Genomic DNA, 26,424 nt, shown 5'->3' with positions numbered 1-26,424 from the left:
TCAAACTGGAATTCTTTTGCATCGGAGATTTGTCTCTTCTCCCCCATTTATTTATTGACTTAATCATTTATTTCATGATGGACTCGTGAATATTTATCTAATTTAAATTTCATGTAATTTTGGGTTATAATCCAACACTATTTTATTGCTCAAATGGTTCTCCAATATTTTCAACTTCTTCCTGCTTAAGCGTCAGACACCCAGTGATGTCATCAGGGCTAGCTCAATATTTATTGCAGCACTGTTTCAAATAGCAAATATTAGAAATAATAGAAATAACCTAAATGTTGATCAGATAGGAAATAGTTAAATGAGTTTTGGTATAGCTGTATGGAATACTGTGTAGCACCCTCCCCACTCCCTATTGCTTTCTTTCAATGGAATAAATCTTCATATATTTGCATGGAAAAATATAATGATTAAGGCCAGGTTTGGAGATGAGCTGAGTTCAGATTTTGGCACTATAACTTTGGGCAATTTGCTTAATCTCTCTGAGCCTGTTTCCTTATCCATAAAATGGACACATGAGACTCTATACCATAGGAGTGTTGTGAGAATCAAATAATACATAAAGTGCCTATAACTGTGCCTGGCACATGGGCAATTAAGTTTCAATAAATGTTAGTTATTATCATTATTATTATGAAAAGATATCCAAGACATCGTGTTGAATAAAAAGGCCAAGTTGCAGAAAAATACATAAAGTATATTACATAATAATATGTTAGGCCATGTGTGTACAAAATGTCAGATGTGATCAAGTCTGGCCTGCATCTCCAGCCATCCTCCTACAAGGACTAGTTTCTACTTATATCTCTTCATCCCAGAGACTGAGCATTGTAAGATGGTAATAGTAATAAAGATAGCTAACATGCATTATTTTGGTCTGTTCCATGAGTCAGACCCTGTGCTAAGCTCTTTTCATGGATTCTTTCATTTATTGCTCCAGCAAACCCGCGAAGTAGGTGGTACTATTACATCCCTCCTACAGATGGGGAAGTGAGACTTAGATCACGTTTAGAGCTAGCTAGCAAGGAGTGGAGTCAGGCTGTTAGACCTTCCATAATCCTTCACCTTGACTCACCAAATTTTAGTATTTTGTCCCATTTGCATTATTATTCACTTGCCCTTTATGTAAATATTTTTTTCTCCTGAAAAACCAAATGTTGCAAATACCACGTTCCTTTTACCCTAAAGACTTCTGTGTGTATTTCCTGTGAACAAAGACATCCTCTTATGTAGCCTCAGTACAACTGTCAAAATAGTCAATACCACTATCTAATACATAGTCATGTTCAATTTCATCAATTGCCTCAATAACATCCTTTATCGCCATGTATTTTCCCACCTGGCCCAGTCTAGGGCCATGCACCGCATTTGGTTGTCACGTCTCCTTCATCTCCTTTAATCCCAGGCAGCCTTTCTTGATCAAGACCTCACTCTCAAATCCCCTCATCATGGTGGGGCAGCTCAGCGAGCAGGAATGGTACCTTCACCTTTATTCAGGAGGGACTACAGGGATTTTCAAAGCAATGACTATCTCAGTCATGCAAGTAAAAATGAGTCCCAGGCCCACAAAAATCAGGCTGATGCATCTTTTCCTAAAAGAGGAAAAATTTCCCAATGTGCATAAAATTGAGGCAAGTGGGTATTAGCAAAGGTAGAAAAATGCCCCCAGAAAGAGTCTGGGAGGGGAGGGAAAGGCGACAGAAGTCTTTGGCTGGGGAAACATGGTAAGGGGTGGGCCTGTGAGAGCTGGGAGTCGAGCCTTCTCTGCTCTTTCCTCCTCCCACAGCCACCTACTGCAGCAGGTGGCCCAAGGCTCTGTGGTTTCAGCACGAAGGAGCCAGACAGCCCATGAGAGAGGCAAGAGCGGTACCCGCAGAGGAAACACCCCTCCAGACCATCACCTCCACCCACGGAGGAAGCACCCCTCCAGACCATCACCTCCACCCACAGAGGAGTTGGTTGGTGTGGTTTGTATTTCTGGTTGTTTTCCCAGCATCCATTCCCTCTTCTCCTACCAAAATGATCTTAATTTTCTGTTGAGGAATCATTGCTCCTTCATTCCCGCATGTTAGGTGGGATCAGCTGAAACCCGCTGGGGAATCCCATCCCCTGGGCTCAGGTGTGGGCAGTAGCTAGTCAAAGCCAGTAAGATGCTCAGAGATGTTTGCTGGAGCTTCCGGGAACATAAAGCCCTCTTCCTGTGTGAAAATTGCCTGGATAGACCCTCACTTGCTGGACAGGCATGAGCCTGGCTTGAGTCCTGGAAGCTGGCTATTTCCACCTGGCAACCAGGAGGGGAGAACGGGCCTGGGAATGGAGCTGGCACCAAGGAAGGAGAGCCAGGAAGAGTGGTAAGAAAAAAACAGTTTCCTGGTCACATTATTTGAGGATTAGATCAAGCCATACCTGAAGATATACCCCTAACCTGTTCAGTTACGTGAGCCAAAATATTCTCTTTATTAGTTAAGCAGTGCATTTAGTGGTAGCTATTGTTTGTAATGTAGAGTCCTAACGAATACAGGTGTTCGGATCCCACTGATTCTACTTAATGGGCATTTCTCCATCATCAGGCATTTTAGGAGGTGCTGGAGAGATGCAAAGACAATCAAGGTGGGATCCTATCCTTAAAGAGCCCCTTCTCACTTTGGCAGAGAGGAAAAGGGAAAAGATGGAAGACTGGAACTTGAACCCTGACTCTGAAATGCAAATATTCCTAAGAGGAGAGATCCCATGGATCCTGTAATCAATTAACAGTTTCATCCCAAACTGCCCAACTGAATAAGCCCACCTCCTATCATTGCTGGAGAGGATATGACACCAAGAATTGATATCTGATAGTTTTGCTCCAAGGATTTGGGATCCAGTAAGTCAATGCATCATCAATGAAGTTGCAGCCTTTGAAAACCCCAATCCCACATCATTAAATGCGGTTAGCAAGGCTTTACTTTTCGTTTTAAAGAATGATCTCTGATTTCACACCCAAAAGCTGCCAAGTTTGACCTTGTTAAACAGAAAAATGAAGAACTGAACTTGATTTCACAACTGACGTCTGGCAGACAGGTTGCAAGACAAACTGTCCTTATGGATCAACTCGACCTGGTCTTTTTTAAAAAATCAAAGTATTAAAGAAAAATTTCAGTTCTACAGAACCAGATATTTCTGTATCCTAGAAACAACCTAAAGAATGAGGAGGTATGACACAAAACAAATATTATCAAGTGACCCCTTCAGCAGTGCATGTACTAAAATTGGAATGATACAAAGACTACCATTTTTGGTAAGGATGATATGCTAATTTGTGAAGAGGTCCATATTTTTCAGGTGTACTCATCACACACACTAAATGTGACTATGTGAGGAGAGGATATGTTAACAGGCTTGAGTATAATCATTTCACAGTGTGTGTGTGTACATATATCAGATCATCATGTTGTACACCTTAAATATATACAATTTTTATTAAAAATATAAAAATAAATGAAGAAAGAAAAAAGTCATCACGATAAAAAAAACAAAAACAAAATAAACAAAATGCTATCAGGATACCCTTCCTCTCACTTGAGGACACCTGATAATGTAAGGTATTTGCTGGAATCCCTAAAAATTACAAAGATATGTTCCTGTTTCTGATAAATTTATAACACATACAGTTAACCATCACATGCTTGGTAAGGGAAGGGCTAGGGGAAGGTGAACAGGAGGACCCAGAATTTGGTAGAAAGAAGTGAAAGCAGATACCCGGTCAAGTCCCTCGGTTGTGTCACCCTCTGGCATGGGCGCCAGCGATTGCTCTATCCTGCCCTGCAATCTAGAATATGGAACCTGATGAAATCCATTGAATGTTCTCAAGCCCTTTATACTGGAATACCTCTGAACAATTTGCAAAACTACCCATACTTGTGGGAACTGGGCCTTACAACAAGAAAACACAATACGGTTGGAAAAGTCATGTGCCAGTATATGAAGACACAAAGTTGAATAAAAGACTAAGATCTTAGCAGAGGATGACCAATTAAAAAATAGATCATTTAGACATAATGTTTTTCATTGTGTTATGGGTTGAATCGTGTCCCCCCACTAAAACAATATGTTGAAGCCTAACCCTAAGTGGATCAAATGAAAGTTCCTGTGGCCAGGATTTTCACCTGGCCCTGGCTGGCTAGCTCACTACACAGGTGTGGGCAATACATCGTTACTGGCTCTATATAAAGAGCTCTGACCAGTGCTGTGGGTGACACGGTGGCACGGCTGCAAGGCTGCAGGAGAGCAGAGCAGAGGCTGAAGTGGTGGCAGCACTGAGGACAGAGGCCCAGAGGACGGCTGTGCAGGCAGAGAGGCCCCAGAGGCAGAGACCGGTTTGCTGCACGCAGACTCGCTCTGAGTGGATGGGATTTTAGTGATTGACGTGCCACCATGGAAATAAAGTTGGGTATAACCTTTTCACCCCAAGAACATTCTACTGTCATTTCTTTGGTTACATTGAATCCATAGCAAACTTGCCTGGGGCTGAAACCGATTGGCAAGACACTCTAGTACCTCAGAATGTGAGCTTATTTGGAAATAAGGTCTTTACAGAGGTAAACAATGAAGCCATGAGGGTGGGCCCTAGTCCATATGATGGTGTCCTTATAAAAAGGGGAACATGGACATAGAGATGACACACACACAGGGAAGTCAATGTAAAGACACAGAAGACCACGTAACTGACGTGTCTACAAGCCAAGGAATGCTGAGGATGGCCCCAGACACTGGAAGCTATGCAAGGCAAGGAAGGATTCTGCCCTAGAACCGTCAGGGGAGCACGGGCCTCCTGCACCTCGATCTTGGACCCCCAGCTTCCAGAACTGTGAGACAATGAATTTCTATTGTTAAAAGCCACCTAGGTTTTGGTTCTTTATTGCAGCAGCCCTGGGAAACCAATTCACAGTCACCTGCTCAATCATTCAACATTTAACAAATACTTAGTGATCATTTTTGTCTTGCCAGTAGGTTTCAGTACCAGGCAAGTTCGCTTTTGATTTGGTGAGACTGAAAAATGACAGTGGAACATTTCTGGGGTGTGAGTGTTCATACTCAGCTTTACTCTCAGAGTGGCAGGTCAAGTGTGAGAATGCCATCCACCTCAGAGCAAGTGTGCACGCAGCCAGCCGGTCTCTGCCTCCAGGCCACTCCATCCCCCAGCAGTCTCAGTCTCTGTCCTCGGTGCTGCCACCACTCCAGTCTCTGCTCTCCTGTAGCTGTACGGCCCAGAGTACTGGGCGAAGCTCTTCTATACAGAGTCAATAATACCATATTGCCCACATGTGTGCAGTGAGCAAGCCAGCCAGGGTCAGATGAGAACCCTGGCCATAGGAACTTTCATTTTCTCTACAATTGTGCACCAGGAACTAGACATAGAGTGGGAAACAAGACAGACCTTGCTTCAAGGAGCCAGTATTTTCTTGGGAAAGTTAGTATAAATGTGGGGTGAACAGTACCAAGATGTGCGGGGTGCTCTGATAGCAGTCAACAGGAGGGACTTACCCGGCCTGGGAGATCAAGGATGGAATCCCAGGGGATGCTTCTCAGACCTGAAGGGTGGAGAGGTGAGGAAAAGCAATGCTGACAAAGGGAAGGGCACAGGCAAACTGCTGTTATAGAGGCTACACAAGACACAGAGAGCGAGAGTCCAGGCAAGTGCACCTAAGGTGAGTCTTCAAGCAGGAACAGAGGTGAGCCAGGTGGAGAAGGGCAAGGAGCGCATGCTGCATGGAGGGAGTAGCAAAAACACACCATGAAGTTGTGGAACATGGTGTGCAGGGTGGAAAACTAGCCAGTCAGAGTCCTGGGATGGAAAGTTCAAGGCCTGGAGTAGCAGGACATGAAATGGCAGATCTGACATTCCAGGCCAAGGAGGCTGACCTTCATCCCAAAGGATGGTGGTGGAGACCACTGAAGACCTTTAAGCAGGGAGTATGATGATCAGATTTGTAATTTAGAAAGATCGCCCTGAAAGCTGTGCTGGGTATGGTCTGAGCAGGATGGAGGAGGCTGGGTTGGGCTGACTGGAGACAGAGGGACCAGCTGGGGGGCTACTGTACCAGTCCAGGTAAAAGGTAATGGAGGCCTGAGTTAGTAGAGGAGTGGGAGTATGGATGGAGAAGAGAGAATGGATTTTTAAATAGACAGTCTTGCAGTTAAATAAGCCAGGCAGAGAAAGACAAGTGTCAAATGATTTCACTTATCTGTGGAGTATAAGATCAAAGAAAAAACAAGGAACAAAACAGCAACAGACTCACAGAACCCAAGAATGGACTAACAGTTACCAAAGGGAAAGGGACTGGGCAGGAGGGGTGGGAAGGGAGGGAGAAGGGGAAAAAGGGGCATTATGATTAGCAGACATAATGTGGGGGAGACACGGGGAAGGCAGTATAGCCCAGAGTACACAAATAGTGACTCTATAACATCTTACTCCACTGATGGACAGTGACTGCAATGGGGTATGTTGTGGGGACTTGATAATGGGGGGAATCTAGTAACCACAATGTTGCTCATGTAATTGTGTATTAATGATGCCAAAATAAATAAATAGACAAGTCTAGAATGACTCCAAGGTTTCTAGCTCGAGCAACTTTAGTGGTGAAGGAATGGCTGCTGAAATAGGCAGCTCTGGAGGAGGAGCAAGTCTTGAGAGGAAGACAAGGAGCTCAGTTTTGGAAAAATTGAATTTGGGGTGACTGTGGGACACCCTAGTAGGGACAGTCACAACAGGTGCAGGTTTACACAAGCGTGGAGCTTCAGGGAGAGGCTAGTGTGGAGATGAGACTGGAGAGTCAGCGGCAGGTGCTAGGAGCGGTCACCCCAGGTGAGCGGAGGAACCTGCCCAGGGGAAACAGGTGGAGGAGGAAGATCGTTAAGAACACTGAAGCAGTGGTGAGTGGTAAAGAGCAGCCCTTGAAGGAAGCCGAGGAGGGAGGTCAGAGAAGCGGGAGGGAAACCACGCAAGAAGATGCACGGACACCAGCCAGCAGGACATCTCAGAAAGGCGGCCACAGTCACAAGCCGAAGTCTCTGGGGAAGTCAGGTCAGATGATCAGCCCTTGGGTACTGCCTGGGTTATGAGGTTCTTCAAGGTACAAGGAAGGGACTTACTCAGATTATCTTAGGACGGTGGATCTCAAACTTGAGAATGTGTCAAAATCACCCAGAGGGCATGTTTAAAACAGTTCTGGGACTGGCTCCAGAGTTTCTGGTTCAGTAGGTCTGGGGCAGGGCCTGAGAATGTGCATTGCTAACAGGTTTGCAGGCGATGCTGAGGCTTCTGTCCCAGAACCACAGGGAGAACCGCCCCCTTCGGTGTTGCCATCCTCGGGGCAGTGAGGGACACCCGGTAGCCACCCAGGGACCCGGGGATCCGGGGTGAACTCAAACAACGCCTCATCAGTATGCCTGCCACGAAGGATGTGCCAGTAGGAAAAATAGTCTAACAGAGGGTCAGGAGTCACACATGGCTGCTGGGAGGCACACTGGCATCTCTCTTGTGAAGGGCGGTTTGGCAATAGCTGTGGAAATGGCCCATGTGTGTTCCCTTGGCCCAGCAAGCCTACCTGCAGGCATTTATTCTACAGATACACCTGTACACATGAAATGACATCTGCCATGGTTATTCACGAAAGCTTTATTTTTAAAAGCAAAAGATTGGAGCCCACCTAAACATCCATCAGTAAGGGACTGTTTAGATAAATGGTGGTACATCTATACCATAGAATCCTGTGCAGCTTTAAAAAAGAGTGAGGACTGAACCGACGTGGGGGGTTCTCTAAAGCGGTTTGTTAAGTGAAAACAGGCCACAGAATGGAGCATCGAGTAGGTGTCTTTTGTCTAAAAGGGTGGAAAATAAGAATAACATGTATTTGTACCTACTCACATATGCATAAAGAAATTCTTTACAGAAACATGAGAAATTAGTAAGAATGGTTTCCAAGGCAGGGTAGGGTAGGACCAGAAGGGTGGAAGGGAGGAAAACTTTTTACTGAATACTTTATGCTTTTCAAAAAACATTTGGACCATGTGACTCTATTATCTTTTCTTTAATAGATTTTGTTTTTTAGAGTAGTTTTGGATCCACAGCAAAATTGAGCAGGAGGTAGAGAGTCCCCCTATGCCTCTAACCACCCCCCACACAGCCTCTCCATTATCCACACCCCTCCATTATCCACACCCCCACCACACACACACACATACACACAGGTTTATTTTTTACAATCAATGAACCTACACCAACATGTCACCATCACCCAAAGCCCACAGTTGACATTAGGGTCATTCTTGGCGTTGTACGTTCTATGGGTTTGGACAAATGCATAATGGCGTGTGTCCACCATTACAGAATCACGCAGAGCAGTTTCACTGCCCTAAGAATCCTTTGTGCTCTGCCTAGTCATCATTCCCTCCATCCCTCCAGCCCCTGGTGACCATGTGTTGTCTTTTTAAAAAATAAAATTTGTAATTATTAAAAAAAATAGAACAGTTTCTTATGTCCCACTGCCTGGGTTTGAATCCCCTCCCTACCGTGGCTGTGTGAACCACTGCAGATTGATGAACTTGCTTAAGCCTCTTTCTCTTCTATAAAGTGGGGCTGCTAATAGTACCTATACTGCAAGACTGCTGCTGAGAGATTAAATAAAACTTGAGAAATGGTCAGCAGAGCACCTGGCACTTGGTAGACACACATACAGGCATAGTAATGCGGTTTCTCTTTGTATCTCCCTGGAGGTCCTAGTGTACAGTGCACAGTCACCCCTCCGGAGAAAATCTGATAGGGTGACACTGTCACTATCCAATATGGAGCATCTCCAGCCACTTTGGGCATGGCCCCAGTTCCCCCAGACCAACCCATTAGCCCTGAAAGAATAGGCCAATCAAATGGAACAAGGTGAAGCAAGAAACTCCCCGTCAAAGTAACCACTCTCCTCAGAGGAAGTCTCTGGGGGTAGCAGGAACTCAGAATTATTTGGCTTGTGCAGTACAGTTGATTAGGACAGGAAACTAATCCAGGAAGAGTTAATTGAATCAATCCACATAAAGAATTTAGTGAAGTGCTGGGCACATTGTAAGCACTCGATATGTGGTGGCACTGAGGATGACAGCGATGGTGATGATGGTGATGTTATCAGGTCTCTCTGAGGCTGAAGAACAGGTACAGGTAGAATGATGGAGAGAGGGAGACAGAGGGACAGGAGTGGTACTGAAGAGAGGGAGCATTGAGGCTTAAGGTTTCAAAGCAGGAGCAGTTTCCAGGGATGTAACAGCCCAGAGGCTGAGGTCCTGGACGCGGGAATTGACATGGAAACACTCGGCAGGAACCTCCTCCCTGTGCTTATAGACAGATTCAGAGCACCCACACTTTGTATTCTCCTGGGGTCTAACCCAGTGCCCATTCCTCCTGCCCTGGCTCCGTGGGGAGCCCTTTGCCATTCCCTGACGCCTTTTCAGAGGTACCCAGTTCTCTCCTCCTCCCAGAACTCCAGGAAGTGGCCAGCGTTTGAGGCTCTCCTGCGACGGAGAATCAGTGCTCCTGCAGAGCAGCCGGGTGGCACACACAGGCGACTGATGCGAGCTTGGGCTGCGGGGGAGGTTCCAGAACATGAGGCTATTTTTAGGCTGGCACAGATGCCCAGTTTCCAGCTCAAGGAGAGGGCGTGGTGGGAAGCAGTCTTGCCTTCATCATGTATTGTTTTATTAACCACTTAGGATGCTGTGTGCAGTGAGCATTACCTGTTTTCCTTTTCACGATTCTGCCCTGCTTGTTATTCCAGAAGCGTTCTCCCCGGGGGGGCCAAGGAGGGTCGGGGAGAAAATGAAATTGACCAAGTGACAATGAATGAGGGCAAGGAAGGGATAAATAGTCCATCCTGCTCCATCAGCAGTGGGAGTGGGTCCAAAACAACACTTAGCCTCAACAATCGCTCCCTTATCCTCCCTGTAGTGAGTAGGCTCCGGGGTTTGGAAAGCCACTGCTGCTAATCAAAGGCGTCAGGCCCCTTGCTGGAAGGGGGCCAGCGTGGGCCCAGCAGGAGTCTGAAGTGAGCCTGGATTCATTATCTTTATCTAGTCCGATGTTTTAGTGGTAGGTTTTGTTTGATTTCAAAGTGAGATGGTTAGGTCATTATTTGTTAAATTATAGCTTTTAATTAGCACATCTATTGAAATGAAAAGCCTGAGAGAGGCTCACATGCCTCGAAATTTTTGTTTGGGATTAATAATTATCGCTGTTTGGAAGAGATTAGTTGGGGGCGTTAAAGTCTTTCTTTTAAGAAAATCCCCAAATTACATGGTGTTTGGGTGGGTGGGTGGGGGAACTTCCAGTAAGTGAACTAGATACAGACCCCACAAAGTAATGTTATCTATGTTACTACCCGTGCCCAGGGTCCTTATACTGCGGAAAAGAGGGCGACCGACGTTTTATAATAATCCATATACCTTCTCCCCAGGCCGAGCCCAAGACCAGAACCGAGGCACCAAAGGTGGCGGGCTGGTCAGCAGAGTGCGAGCCAAGGCCACGCGACAGATGTGGTTTTGTTGGCCGCCTACGCATTCCTCATCCCTTCGTGATTCCTCCAGACGGTAGGGGAGGTAGGGAGGTCTGGATCAGCCCTGTGGATTTTTCTCCTTGGGGATTTGTTTCTGCCTTTAGGAGGGATTTTGGGAGATGCTTTGTTCCTTGTTGCGACGCGGGGTCTGCGCGGCCTTCCTCCCACCTGGCTTAGCCGCAGCTCCACTCGTTGCAGAAAGGCCCTGGATCCAGCAGAGGGCGCGCCACCGCCTGTTTTAGCGCGTCTGCCTCCATCCCTCGGGAAACTACACCCCCACTATCTGCGCGAGCCCAGCCGAGCTTTTCTTCGGGTCTGTGCTGGTTTTCCTTCTCTGGTACCAGCAAGGATGCAAATTATCGTCTCTGGGCGCCTCGGGCTGCGAGCGGGGGTCAAGGCAAGTGCCTTGGTTTTCGTCATCTTTTTATATTCAAGGACAGCATCGCCGCTCATTGCATAGGGGTCGAGGCCTCGAGGGGCCCCCAGAATCGGAGCCATTTCCCACGTCACTCCTTTGCTCCGTGTTCTGCAGGACCCACCGACAGAAAGGGTGGGAAGCCTCTCTAGAAGGCGGGGAGCCTACACCCACGGTCCCCATTACGACCTCCTCTGGCCCTCTGCCATGTTGTGCCACTGGACCTCGAACCCTGTGCAAACAGAGACAAAGGATGCCCTCGGATCTGTCAGCACCCAGCACACATCTATCAGCCTAATGCAGATACACAGCAGATACTCAGTGAATGAATCAATTCATATAAATCATTATTTTAATTATTCCATTCTTTCTTTCACATACTGAGAATGTACACTGCGCCAGGCACTAGGAATCAGAGATAAAAATATAATCCTGTCTTCAAAGAGATTACAATCTGGAGACAGACACACATGAATTTGGGCAGGGAGAATTTACAGCTTCCCCTAATTAATGGCTAACTTCATTTAACCTGCAAAATCACACCAGTCCCACAATAGGGGTACCTACTGGCGAGACAAAAACAATATTCTTCTAAAACACAAGCTCTTAGCTTGACAGGGAACTTGACTCACACCCTTTCTCCTGGGATTCCTGTTCATATTCCCTCCGTCTCCTAATACTTGAAGCCCCAAATTACACTCTACATCCCATACTTCCTATTAAACCAGGCCATGTCACAGAAGGTCATATTAAGGCCCCTTGGCTGTGCCACAGGGTCTCTCTGAGTGATTTTTCCTTCAGAAGGGATGAGGAAACAGCCCATTACTAATAGCCCCTTGTCCTAAAGGAGTTTGGGCTTTTGCTGTTATTGGGGTTTTGTTTGTTTGTTTTGATTATGCTTTAGAGTGTATATTTGATCCTCTTCCCATCTTGCTTTCATCTTTATTCATAATTATCACATTTATTCGACTTACAGGAGCAATCAGAGGGATGAAACCCTCTACCTTTGGGGGACACTAGCATAGATAAGAAGCCCAGAAATAGGAATTGTTTTCTAATGAGTAAATGTCAAATTTTATAGATTAGTTTTGGGAATTGGAGGGAGAGTTATCATAATGGCCTGAAGCAACTAGATGCATCTCCAGAGCTGTGATGGCCAAGAAATAAATGTTTGGGAAGTGATTCAATGCACATATTTTGGTCTCTGAAAAAGACTAGAGCACGAAATGAGTAAAAAAAAAAAAGACTTTAAAGCTCTTTAACTCTTGCAACAACAACAAAAAACCTTAATCTTTATAATTTCATGGTACTGAAAATTTACTAGAATTAATTATTTTTTTAACCACACAACTGCTCCATCTCCAGCTGTGTGCACTGGTGTGAATCAAATACTGTCTGTCTTTTAGATTACACTTCTACCCTCCATAGGCCCCCAGCAAGGGTCCCAATGACTACAATTAAAACCACTGCACAACATGGTTTCACAGGGGAAATCTACCAAACCCTTTAAGTGAAGATAATCCCAGAGCTGTTTAAACTGTTACATACTACAGAAAAAGAAGGAAAATTTCCAAACACTTTTTAAAATATGAGAACAAGACTAATACCAAACAGTAAAAACTTCACTACATATATAAATATAAGTGTATCTCCATAATTAATATTAATACAAAAAATCCAAATACAATATTAGTAAATAGAATATAGCATATTAAAATTAATATATCATAACCATATGTAGTTTATTCCAAGAATTCAAGGTTCAACATATGGAACTCTACTATCAAAACTGAGAATTTCCTCTTCTGGTAGTAGTGGACTAGGTAATTTAGAACTATCCTCTCCATGAAGAAAAGTTTTAAAGCTGGAAAAATAATTTTAAAAATATTTCTTAAATCATCAGTATTAACATGATAGGGATCAATTACTGGATGAGATCTGGAAGAGGTGGGAATGCAGATTGGTGAGCAAAGCATTTGTGGTTAGTTTTTCCAGAAACATTTGTTGAGAATCTAAGATGTACTTTGGGTGTACCTTCCCAAAGGGATGGGAACTAAAAAAAGCAATCTGCCTACAGTAGGAACTCTGGTAAACTCCTCCATCCCATAGTATTTAATTCACATAGAATCTAAAACTGGGAGGGGAACAGATTGATTTCTCAATATGCAGTATTGAAACAACTAGGTAGCCACTGGAAAAACAAAGCTGGATCCATACTTCACACTACACATGAGAATAAATTCCCATTGGATCAAGTTTAAAATGAAAAGACAAACATGAAAGCAACTGAAGAAAATATGAGAGGATTCTCTTATAACAATTAAGGGAATGAAGCCTTTTTTCATTAGATCACAAAAGCCAAAAACCACTAAAAAGAAATTGACAAATGTGGCTACATAAAAAATTCTGCAAGACAAATAACATAAAGTCAAAGGACAAATGACAAACTTGGAAAAATATTTTCAACTCATATTACAAGCAAAGGATTTAATTTCCATAATATTTAAAGAATTCCTCCAAACTGAACGAAAAAAGATTAATAGCCCAAAGGAAAAATGGGTCAAATATATAAAGAGACCATCCCAGAAAAGAAAAGAAAAATGACTCTTACTATGAAAAGATGCTCAACTCCAGTCATATGATAAATGCAAATTAAAACCACATGAGATATCATTTTTCACCCATTATACTAGTAAAAATCCAAAATTTTGATATCACACCACAGACCAGAAAACAAACATTCTCATACATTGCCAGTAGGAAGGTAAATTAACAGCCTGTCTGAGGGAAATTTGTTAGTATTTATCAAAATTATAAATGCACATACCCTCTGATCCAGTAAGCCCACTTCCAGATTTTTTTCCTACAGATAAGCTTACACATGTGCAAAATGACATTCATACAAGGTTTTCCATTGTAATTATGTAATGGCAAAAGATTATAAACCACTAAATGTTTGAAAATAAAGGGTTCAATAAATTATGGCCATGTTGGAATATTATACAGCTATAAAAAGAGACTAAGGTATTTTCTTATGTATCTTACAGAAAGTATAGCAAGATACAGTCAACAAAAAAAGGCAAGGTTCAGAATAGGGTAAACAAAATGAGGGAAAATAACATATATCCATAGAGCTTATATATACATTATACATAAAGATTTTCTAGGATAAAAAGAAACTAAAAGCAAGAGTTACCTCTTGGGGGATCTGGGAACTAAGTGGAAGGAGGAAGGGGTGGGAGACAGATTTTTTACTATCTGCTTTTTAAAAATATTTGAACAATGTAGATGTCTTATTTACACCTCTAGGGTGTAACCTTTGGTATCATGCCCAACTCTCCTACACCACTGTTAAAGTACCAGATGGGCCATATTTCCCAGCAACCAGAAGATACTGCCCTGAGTCAGACTCTCTTCTGGCCAAAGGCACTGATTTCTAATCACTAGCTAGGCTTGGCACAGGCTAAGGTGGTTCAGGAAACAGAATGGCGCCAACAGACCCCTACTTTGATTTTGCCCCTAGCTTTGACTTAATGAATTTTTAAAAATTGTGGTAAAATATGCATAATACAAAATTTACCATTTTAGCCATTTTCAAGTGTGTAAGTTGATGGCATTAAGTACATTCACAGTGTTATGCAACCATCATCATCATCCAACTCCAGAACTTTTTCATCATTCTGAAAGAAACTCCATCCCCATTAAACAATAATTCCCTAGTCTTCTCTCTCCTCCAACCTCTGGTAACCTCTTTTCTACTTTCTGTCTCTATGAATTTGCCCATTCTAGATTCCTCATATAAGTGGAATTACACAATATATGTCCTTTTGTGTCTGGTTTAATTCATTTAGGATATTTTAAAGGTTCATCTATGTTGTACCATGTACCAGAATTTCATTCCTTTGTATGGCTGAGTAATATTCTTTTGTCTCGATATACCACCTTTTTAAAATTCATTTATCTGTTGATAGATATTTGGATTGTTTCCACTTTTTGGCTGTTGTGAATAATGCTACTATGAACATTGGTGTCCAAATATTTGTTTGAGTTCCTGCTTTCAATTCTTTTGAGAATATATACCTGGGAATGGAATTGCCCTGATTTTGGCTTTTCACCAATTGAGCTCACCAGAGCAACACCCCTCAAAGATAAGGGACTAGATGCTAAGAGTCTTAACTTCAAGGAAAATCTGGAAGAAAGTTAAAATACAAACAATTAAACAATATAAGACAGCCAAGCACCTTCTATACATAAATGTGTCACAACCAAAATGGCAAAATAGGAATGTGAGGTCACTAAATGGCCACAGGCTTTAGTATTCCCCTTTGTCTCCACAAATGATTCACAAATGCATTTGTATCTCATGTGAGTCTTCATCTTAGAACCAGAATGTTATCAAAGGACTCCTGGTACCCCTTCCTCCCCAGGGCTCCCCTCCCCCCAAAAGGACAGATGGGTCTGCAGCTTCTATGGACTCAGTGTAAATTAGAACCAGGGCTGTGCCTCTAACTGTCAGTTTTTTTGGCACTCAGCAAAGATGGCCTGTGGTGACATTAATGTAGCGCTTGCTAATGGGAATTCTGAAAAAGGCTGCAAGCTTAGTAATTTGCTGATTGTCTTCTGACCTCTTCTAAGGGCTTCTAGAAGGAACACCCTAAGTAACATTAACACTGGGCTAAGGTATTACCAAATCAATGAATTAAGCACACAGCCCTGCTCACTTCGCTGGCATCAATTTTTACTCACCCCGGACAATGGGTGAGTGGCTATTTTCAAGAGTGCTTCCTCAACTTAAAACATCTCAAAACCCTTGTAACAGTGGGTCACTTGAGCACCCCCACTTTCAGACACACACTTGGCCACCAAGAAGTACCCATTAAGAAAACAGCTGCCCCACATTCACCCTGGGTGCCATTCGCACATGGCTTGTGTGCTGAGCAGATGGCAGATGAAGCTCACCCTTATCTCCAAGAAGATAAGGGAGGGATACTGTTTGCAAAACAGCCTCCTCTGTCTTGAGGAGAAAAAAATAGAATGGAATACTGAGCTCTCAAGAATGGGAGAGCTCTCTGAGGCTCTTTAGTTCAACCTAGAGCAGGTATTTCTTTGACCAGCCTGTCTTCTCCTGCCAACACAACTCTGAATTCTCAGAGGAGAATTAACCCTTCCCTGGTTCTCAGCCCTGTGGTTTGGGCACAGTTAACCCCACTCCCGGTTCCAGGGCTAGATCCTGATTAGCTTAAGACAGAGTGTCCTAGCCCTTTGATGCAGTGGTTGGTTTAAAATGGGTAGTTAACCCAAGCCAATAAGATGCAAGGGAGTGTTTGCTGGAGTTTCTGGCAAAGCAAAGCCCTCATCTTTGGAGGAAGTATTTAAATAAGGAAGAATGTAGCCTCAGGAGTTCCTGGCAGCCATTTTTCCATCATGAGAGAGAGCGTGCCTGAAATTAAAATCAATGCTGAGGATGGTGAGAAACCAACAGAGAGAAGCTGGGTCCCAGGCACACTGTTTCAGCCTATATCAAGCCCCACCTGAAGTTAGCCCCATCTTTGAACTGTTCAGTTACATAAGCCAATATATGGCCTTTATCTTTTCAGCCAGTTTGAGTTGAAGTTTCTGTTATTTGCAACATAAATTTGTCCACCTACTTCAAGTCTCCACAATCAGTGCTAAAATGACTATATATCTTCCAGTGAGAAAAAATTCGCTGTTTCTGTGACGTGTTACTAGATACTCAGCAGAGGATGAGGGCAGGTGCATGGGATGCATGTGGAGAGGGAGTTTGATATCCACCTGGAGGCAGTGAGAATTCCTGCTGGAAAATACTTATCGATGAGAGATGCTATACCTCAGGTGACAGCATCAAGGCCATACCTGTATAAACTGGAGAAAGAAGACTAGTTTGTCTCAGGCTGATTCCCTCTCCCCCACACACTATTCCCATTCCCTGTCTGTAAGGTGAGGACATTGGATTTGGTGAGCTCTGAAGCCTGTCTAGCTCCAGCATTCTACACGTCTTTGTTTCTGCAGAAAGACCACAGGCTTTGGCATTTCACTTACTTGAGTTTAGATTTTGCCAGCATCAGCTGAGCAAACTCAGTCAAACTACTTAACCTCTCTGAGCTTCCTCAGCGATATAATGGGGATATTGATTGTACCTCCCCCACAGTGATTTTTGTGAGGACCACATGAAATACCGTGTATCAGGGTGGTAGCACAGTACACGTGGTACATACGCTATAAATGTCAGGTCTCCCTACCTCACCCCACTGCCCTTTTCTGTAAATGTAGACGGTGGGGTCAGCAACCTCCGGCCAGCAGGTGGGGTCTCACGCCTGCTTTTGTATATAAAGCTTTATTGGAACACGACTATCTATTTCATTTATGTATTATCTGTGGCTGCTTTCTAGCTACAGGAGGAGAGCTGAGCAAGCAGGACAGAGACTGTACGGCCCATAAAGCCTAAAATATTTACTCTGGACCTTAACCGAATAAGCCTGCTAACTCCATGTAGAACATAAGGTCTGGACTACTATAAGGAGTTTCAGTCATTAGCAGGTAGGGGAAATAATGAGAAGGGATAAAGAAATTTCTTGACACTCCTCGAGTCTCATGCTGGCTCGGGGCACTTGAGCTTCATTCCGAGAGCAGTGGCCAGTCTCCGAGGAGAATGCCCCAGGGCAGGGGAAAATTCCCAGGGAAATGGTCAAAGGTTGTCCAGGATTCAAACCTTCCCCAGCACTTGAGGAAAGGGGCTGAAAGAAAGGTGGTCTCTCTAGATATCACATACACACACACACACACACACACACACACACACACACACGTGTGCGCGCACACATACACATGCACACTACCTCAAGGAATTCACCAGAGATTTTTTTTTAAGTACCAAACATAAATAAATATTGCAATAGGTCTCAGTTTCTGGTTTGAAGTAGAAACTATTTTCTTTAGGGACAGCATTTTCAGTGGGCATGGCTCTGGGATTATCAAGGCTGGGGCCATAAGTGCTGGTTGATCTTGGCATGCCTGGGTGGCCCCAGCACAGACCATTTAGAACAGAGCTTAATGTCCCAAACAGGTTACCTGATCCACTGTCCAGAACAATTTATGGTTTTCTCTGCACATGCAACTAAGCAGATAGCATGCTCCACAGATTTATCTGCTGCTTTTCTAGGTGGCACAATCCACAGTAACTCACATGACTGTCCGAGCTGTGTGTCACTGTCCGTCGATGATGCCATCACTGGTAACTCAGCTTCTTCCTCAGATAACATGAGGTACATGTGCCTGAACAGTGTAGTGTTCTTCTTTGCAAGACACACCTTCTTGGGTGAGGTCTGGGGCTTGTTTCCAGCCCTTTCGGGGTAACAAAATACGTTTAGGCAGTTTTTTCATTGGTTTGGTTTTGGATTTACGTGCTTTTTGTTTTTTGTTTTTAGATTTGGTTCTGTGAGCAGAGCTCACCTCTGTGTATCCCATTTTCTTCCCAGAACTCAGGGCTGGTGATCACTCCCCTAGCCTGTTGCCCCTTCCTCGCTGGAGAACGAGCTCTGATCAACTTGCTTTGTCGTTCCCCTCCCCTTTTTTCCTTCCTCCCTCTCTCCCCCAGACACAAGTAAGCTGGTGCTTATGACAAGCTCTCCTTTTCAGGCGTTAACCCTTTCCATCCTTATCACACCATGATCCTTCTTTTACAATGAGAAAACTGAGGCACAAATACACACACACACACACACACTCCTGACCCTCATCAACCTGCAGCTGGAAGCAGGGCAATGACCTGGGCTCCCGGAGTTACGTGAATTGCCTCTTCCTTTCCTGCTGGACTGTGCACCTGCCCAGGGCTCTGTGCTTATCTGATTGCAAGTCTCACCCTAGGGGCAATTGAACGATATCGATTCAAGAGTACATCTACCTTGAATTAGGAATTCCACTTTTGGGAATGTAACCTAAAGAACTGTTCACACGATGTTTCCTGCAACATTTTGAGTAATGGCAAGGAAATTGCAAATAATCATGCTGTATATCAATAATGGGTATTTAAATTATTGGTAGTAATAACAGGGGTAGGCAGACACCTGTGACATCTGTCAGTGGGGATGTTTAAATAAATCATGGTACCTCTATAAAATGGACTGCCAAGAAGCTGGTAAAAAGAACGGGAAGGTCCACATCTGTAAAATAAAAAGTAAATATTTAGTCTTCACTCCTGGTTCCTGGTATAGAGCCTCTAAAACCCTTGGAAGGTACTGTCTATTATATGTTAATGAGATGACTCCTGGTGGGGGGCTAGGTAGCTTTAGATGGGGGCTGATGGTCAGAAGAACCAATTGCGTGATTAGAGGCTTAGACCTTTCAGCAGCACCCTCCCCGACTCCTACCCCTGTGCTCCTCTCACCCCACATACACCTCTGGGGATGGGAGAGGGGCTAGAGGCTGAGTCCAGTCATAATAGCCAATAAGTTAATCAGTCATCCCTACATAATGAAACCTCTATGAAAATCCCTAAGGACACATCTCAGAGGGCTTCTAAATCATGAACACTTCCACATGCCAGGAGGGAGGTGAACCCAACTCTACAGGGACAGAAGCTGCTAAACACAAGCCCTTCCAGACCTTGCCCTGTGTACCTGTTCATTTGTATTCTTTATGTAACAAACTATGATAGTACGTACAGTGTTTTCCTGAGTTCTATGGGTCATTCTAGCAGTCAAACCTGGGGGTATCCCTAAATCTGTAGCTGACTGGGCAGATGTGTGCATGGCATAGGGACCCATTTGTGGCTGGCCTCTGAAGTAGGGGCAATCTTGTGGGACTGAGCCCTTAACCTGTGGAGTCTGACCCCTTAACTTCTGGGAAGTTGGTGTCAGAATTAAAATAGTTTGTGTCAGAAACTGGAGAATCCATTGGTGTCGGGAAAAAAATCACACATGTATCGTCATAGAAATATCTCCAAGACCTATCTTTGAGATTCAATTTTTTAAAAAGCAAGTCCTAGTTCACTGGGCAGAGCACAAATTCTATTATTTGTAACAAAACAAAAACTATGCTTCTTCCTTCACTTTTTCACCCAACAAATATTTATTGTGCACTTACTGTGTGCCCAGTGCTGTTAGACATATGTATAAGTGAACATATGTTTTAAAAGCTACAGATAGACACCCACCCAAACGGATGAAGTTACCCCCTGGAAAAGGGGCAAGCCTGGAGAGAGATGTTCATTTTCATTGTATATAGTTCTGGATTCCACAGTGTCCTTTTAAGTTCATGGGTATTGCTTTTGTAGTTTAAAAAATATAAAAATTACAAGATGCACAGGAGACTTCTTGACTAGTCCCAGAAAGGGAAGCTGGAAATCAGCAGAACCTGGGACGCATGAGGAGGAAATGAATACCATTCTCCAAGAGATGGAGGAATTCAGGCCCTGCAGGCTCTGTCCTGAGGGAAGGTCTGAGCCCCTGGAGGCCCCATTTGTCCTCAAAGCCTGTCCCTCTGTGGCTCTTCCTAGTCCACAGGACCTGATACCACAGGAGAGATCTCAGGCTCTGAAACCACTCTCTGCCCCAGAAACACAAGAAAGAAAAAGTGGTGTCTGTCCTGCCTCTGGGCCTTGATGGGTGAGAAAGGGTCTCACCAGGCAGAGAGGAAGCAGCAGTGGAGCAAGGGAAGACGCGACGGACCAGCGAGGACCTGGGGGTGATGACGCGCCTTGGGTGGCCATACCAGCAAGGGCACATGGGGAGGCTGGGGTCGTTTGGTTGGGGGAGAGAGACAGGGAAAGCAAGGACTTACAAAGGACCTGCGCCAAGTATTTTAAGCAGGAGACTATCCCAGAAAGCAGAAGTGAGGAAGGGACAAGAAAGGAAAGCCAACAGAGAGCTCATTATGGAGTGGCTGCCACTGAACAGCTGGGGCTCATTGGACCACTAAGTAACCTCGTAGAGTGTGCCTCCACAGGCAGGTGCCTGGGGCATTTATTAAGTAGCTCCCATTTCCGATGCCCCTGGGGAAGTTAACTTCCCCCATGGAAGCCTTTGAGCACTTTGTGACTTTGAAAACAACCCTAGGGCAGGAAAGAGGAAAGTAATAGGGATGGGTGCTTGAGGTGAGACCCCCACAGCCCAAGGGAATGTGCATTGCAGCTGCAGCAGAAATCCAAGATGAGCCAAAGGAAGGTGGCCTGGGACACAAAAGGCATCTGTTCAGAGGATGACCCAGTACTGGGATTGGAAAAGTAGGCTAGGATCAGAGGTTACAGTGTGAAGGGTCTTAGCGCGCCACATTACAAAGTTTTAGCTTTATTTGCTAGGCCCTGGTACCTAACAGGTACTCAACAAATATGTACTGAATGAATGAATGCTAATGACAGATGCTTCTGGGCCAAGCCCTTGCAATGCCACTGAGCTTTAAAATCCAGCAGACTAGCTGTGTAACGTCTAACTTATTTGATCTTCCATTTCTCTCTCTCTCTGAAGTAGCAACAATAATACCTTATTTATGGGGTTGTTATGACGAATCAGATGAGATCAAAGATGTATGGCAGCTAGAAGTGTGGACTCAATAAGTGTCAGCCCCTCTCTCCCTGCCCCCATGATGACCCAAAGGTAAGTAATAAAGCTGAACTATACACCAGCTAGAGACAATGAAGGTTGCTCCTGGGATCTGTTTACAGAAGATATATGCTGGCATTTCCAGCTATATTGGTCCTCGTGGAAAAAATTAGTGGTATTGGTAACAGCTTCTTTGGACCAAAAGGGAATCATATTGCTGCATTAATTAAAGGACAGAGTTCAAACTATCCTTTCAGGGAACTTACAAATTCAAAACTTGATGCCTGTAGTAACTTAAAGGGTTTTTTTCCCCCTTCTGCATTTAAATATACATATTGAAACCTCTTCCAATCAATATACTGTTGACTGGGGTCATCCATCCCTGGTGTGCTGCATTTTCCCCCTGTTCTGAAGGCTTAATGCAGGCTAAATGCTTATGGACTCTGTTTAATGGAATACCCCTGCACTGGCTGGCTGTAGGCATCATGAGAGCCTCCGTCTTCTCCAGGGGACAGAGAAGAGTGTGGCACTCTCTCCGGGGATGGAGGGCAAAATATGAAGCTAAGGCGGGAGAGGAAGCAGCTTGAGAAACATTGTGAAGGATTGAGAAATCACTCAAACTAAGGAATACTCAGTTAATGTATTTTAAAATATGCATTCACCGATAGTAGCCAGGCACAAAGAGAAATGTGATGAGTCACACCAGTGACACAACAAATTTTAAAAGAAGAGAAAGAAGAAGAAAACAGAAGAAGGGATATTGGAAAAATGAGTAAACACAGACTTTATGAAGAAAGGAAATTCCGGGGTTGAGAAGCCTGTGTGGGCAGCACATGTGCTCCCTGTCTGGAGTGATTCACAACTGGAGAAGCCAAGCAGAAATGGCAAGGTGAGGATTCATTCATCTGTCTGTTCATTCATTCATTCAATAATTATCAATTAACTATCACATTCTGCAAGAAGCAGCAAGAATGTGAAAGTGGAAAAGACACAGTCCCTGCCCTTGAGGAGCTCTGAAAGCAGGGGAAAGAAAAGTCATCACTGATCATTATAATAAAGTGGAACAAAGGCAAAGATAAACATGTACTAAAAGGAGTGGTGACCCAAAAAGGTGGGAGAGGGGCCAGAAAAGTTTCTCAGAAATGGAAATACCTTAGTTGGGTCTCAAAGATGGTTGGAGCCCCCCATGCAGCAAGGAACTGTGCCTGTGTGTAGGGAAAGGAGTTCTAAGGAAGAGGGAGATGTCTTTGGGGACAGCATGGAGTTGGTCAGACTAATGGATAGGAGGAAGGCAGAGAAATGGGCAGAGACCAAATATGGGCAGACCTTCTCTGTCACGCAAAAGAGTCTGGACTCCATCCTGTGAGTGATGAGGAGCTACCGAAGGGTTTTGAGCCAAAGCATGACACTATCTCGTCTGTGGTTGAGATATCTTCCTGGTGTCTTCTCAATATCCAGTCTTTGGAAATGGGTTGCAAGAGACTGAAAAGTGGAACCAGGATGGCCTGCTCCGATGGTTCAGATGAGAGGCGAGTGGCAGAGTTGAGAAGAGGTCATTGAGTTCAGATCCACTCCTGAAAGGGCACGAGTCAAGAAGAATTTCAGCTGCCAAGTCTCTTAATCTCTTAGGGTATCAAATTCTTTATCCTTAAAATGAAGGCAATATGAATCACCAATGAGGTTCCCCCTTATGTAGGAGACAGTTTATTAGGACCTCTCTCTTCAGAGAGTGGGATGCACCCAAGACCCTGGAAAAGAGGAAGGGGAAGGTGGTGCAGCCAGGTGTGGAGGGGAGAAGAGGGAATCCCCATCCACCCCAAGGGTGTGCCAGCTCAGACGCCTGTCCCCAGCTCTTCCTTTCCTCCCTAGGCAATTGTGAGAGGCCCCAAAGAGGAGGTGGAGTGGAAGGTCTTCATAGACTCAGGTTTATGCACCTGCAGCCATGGCTTGATTCAGTCACACCTGAGTCTTAAAAGTTGAAGCCACAGGGAACCTCTAGCAGATCACTTGGAGCGTCACCCTTGCCTATTTCTCCCCCAGAAAAGCTCTAGTGAGCAGTGGAGAAAATAACTTAAAGGGACTTATAAAAACCAAACTTTTACCCCCAGTTTTGGATTAAACAGCTCTGTGATCTTGAGCAGTTGAAAGCGCTCAATAAATCCTGGCTAAGGACACTCCTTCCACACCTGCCCTCGCCTTTCCCCAACCTTTTCCTCTCAGTCTCCGTCCAAGGCCCCGCACAGACCCTGGGCAGGCGAGGCTGCGGCGAGCCGGGCGGCTGGAGGTTGGCTGGAGGCCCAGGGTGCCCCCGCGCGCTCCCTCACCAGGCTCCCGCCTCCCTCCGCCGCGCGGCCCCGCGCTAGGGTGCAGGGATCCCGCACGGACGGCGCGCGGCGGCCGGAGCTGTGCAGCAGGACTGGCCAGGAAGGTGCGAGCCTGGCCTACCCGGCGGGTGTCGCCGGAGCCTCTGGGGTGGGCAGCACCGCAGGCCCGCCGCGCCGAGGCCCTCCCTGGCCTCCCCGCGCCGGCGCAGCTCCGAGGCGCGCCCGCCGGCCCTGGCCGGGCGCCACCGAGGCCCCGCCCCCGCCGCGGCTCTCCCAGCGATCCGGCCCGCCAGGCGCCCTGCCGGGCAGCGGGGGCTGCAGCCCGCCGGCTCCGTGCGTCCTGCCGGGGCGGGCCCAGGGCCCCCGGGCGCCCGCCTCCGCCGCGGGTGGCCGCTTACGTCAGGGAGGCGAAACCCAGAAGAAGAAGGGGGAAAAAGACAGGCAGGAGGGCGGAAGGAGAGAAACTTTTTTCTCTCTCTCTTATTTTCCTCTGAGGCTGAGGTGAGGACGGGCGACGGTGTCAGCGCGGGCTTCCCGGGAGGGCCGGGCGGATCCCGCTGCGCGCAGAGGAGCCGGGCCCGCGCGGCCCGAGGGGGCGCTGGGCATGTGGGACCCGCAGGACTTCGAGCGCCACTGGCAGGCCGAGTTCCCCGGGGAGGAGGCGCCCGCCATGCAGCTGGACTCGGTGCCGGACATGGAGAGGGAGCTGGAGCACTGCAAACTTAACCTGAAGCGGCTGCAACAGGTGTTGGCTGAGGAGAAATTCAAAGTCGTCTACCTGCAGGCGGCCCTGGCTGGGGAGAAGCGGGACCTCGGCTGCGCGCGCCTGGGCAGAGGAGCCGGAGCCGGCGGGGCGGCCGCGGCGGAGGGGCCGGCGCCCGCCGGGCAGGAGTGGGCGCCGCCGCCGCGCGAGGAGGGCGCAGCGGGCGGCGAAGGAGACCCCCCGGGCCCCTCGAGCCCTGAGCCGGAGGTGGCCGCCGAGGCCGAGCCTCCTCCCTACGTGTGTCTGGACCTTCCCACCTGGCCGGGGGCGGCGGGGGCAGGGGGCGCGGTGCGCAGCCTGACCGCCGCCATCCACCAGCATCTGCTGCAGCCTCGCCTCCTCTTCAGGCCGCAGGAGGACTGCGCGCCCCTCGGCCACCATGGCACAGTTACCAGCGCCCCGGGAGAGGAGCAGTCCTCTGGGACCCGCCCGGGACCGGGCTCAGAAGAGGGCGAGCCGGACGCCTCGGGTGCGGACAGTGGGGGCGACAGCAGTGACCACGACTTTGAAATGGTAGATTTGAACGAGAAATTCGTTCTCAGCCACTTGCTCGTGGCCCCCTGCCGGCTGGCGACCCGCGATGAGGCAGACAAGCCGGCACGGGCGTGCAGCCCCCATCGCTGGATGCACCTGATCCCCGGGGGCTGGAGGCAGCAGCGCAGGAGCCGGGACCTGGAGCAGCTGGAGGCGGAAGCCAAAGAAGGGCGGCGCTCGTCCGCCGCGGCTGAGGAGCCCTCCCGGCGCGGGACTCGCGAGCACCTACCCCCGTGGGGGCGCAGGAGGTTCCTGCGGGTGCAGGAGCGGGACTCGCCCGGCCACTGCTCGCCCGAGAGAGGCAGTGACTGCAGCCACAACAGCTCAGACCACGAGGACGGCCTGTCTGCAGGTAGGCGCACCCCTCTCTAGATCCCTACCTCGGGCACCGGGGGGCTGCTGGCTGCTTCCCGCATCCCTCCCTGGCACATACCTTGCTGGTCCTGTTTAACCTTGGGAACCTGACAAGAAAGGAGATAAGAATTATCTGTTTACCTGAAAGCCACTTGGGAACTTTGAAAAAGATTGTGCAAAGTGATTTCCAAGAGTTTATGAAAATAAGCGTTATGGCGATGGTAGGGGTGATGGAGTGCACTTGGCCAGACCACAGGAGGAATAATCCTTCCCTTCAGGCCTCAGCCTTTTTATTATATGACCACATCATCGCCCTCCCCCTCTTCAACTCATTCTCCTAACGTTGGTCAGTGTCCTTTGCGCCACACTGCTAGTTTCCTTCTCTGCACAAACCAGTGTGGCTGCCCCTTTTCCCCAAATTCCTTGATGTGAAAGACTAAATCTCCCACTTAATTTTCTGAAGTTATCTCTCATCTTCTCCAGCCTGTATCATGTGTTCAAGCCAAATTCAAACAGCCTCTCACTGGGGAAAAGGTATAGAATCCTCACCACCTTCCTTTGCTGACTGCTGTTTCCTGGAAGGCTGCATCTGATCTGTCAGCTTCTTAGGAGCCTGGAAGCCTGAGTGGGAAGGGGAGGGCTTAGACTCACCAAGTTTTCAAGCTGGCCTAATGCCCAGAGATCACGTCTGTTGCAGTGCCTTCATTTGATAAAGGAGGAAACTGAGGCTCAGAAAGATTAAGTGCTTGTTGAAGTGAGCTAAGACCTCCACTCGGGCCTCCTGCCATTTGTTGTCTCCCCTCACATCTGCCCTGCCTTCTGAGGACAGGATGTGGTCTTAGCCATCTTTGAAGCTCTTTGTGGTAGTCATCACAGTGTCTTGCACATAGTAAGTGCC

General features: G+C 46.5%; 1 protein-coding gene and 1 long non-coding RNA gene across 2 annotated transcripts in view; both read left to right on the top strand.

The window, feature by feature from the left end:
- The first annotated feature begins 1,879 nt into the window (after window positions 1-1,879).
- LOC130683675 (uncharacterized) lies at window positions 1,880-11,268 on the top strand. The gene is made up of 3 exons (XR_008997566.1): window positions 1,880-1,967; window positions 10,482-10,614; window positions 10,779-11,268. It is a non-coding gene; the product is annotated as an uncharacterized LOC130683675 (long non-coding RNA).
- Window positions 11,269-24,267: 12,999 nt separating this feature from the next.
- Window positions 24,268-26,424, top strand: part of ABR (ABR activator of RhoGEF and GTPase) — a 168,719-nt gene continuing 166,562 nt past the window's right edge. Inside the window, exon 1 of the mRNA XM_036906235.2 lies at window positions 24,268-25,524. Coding sequence (XP_036762130.1) covers window positions 24,480-25,524 — 1,045 coding nt within the window. The 5' untranslated portion in view covers window positions 24,268-24,479. The remainder of the gene's footprint in view (window positions 25,525-26,424) is intronic.

Source organism: Manis pentadactyla, chromosome 4, assembly GCF_030020395.1.
Source record: "Manis pentadactyla isolate mManPen7 chromosome 4, mManPen7.hap1, whole genome shotgun sequence".
In the NCBI taxonomy this organism is placed as follows: Eukaryota; Metazoa; Chordata; class Mammalia; order Pholidota; family Manidae; genus Manis; species Manis pentadactyla.
Note: the sequence above shows the minus strand (reverse complement) of the source record. Positions and strands in the feature narration are given on the sequence as shown.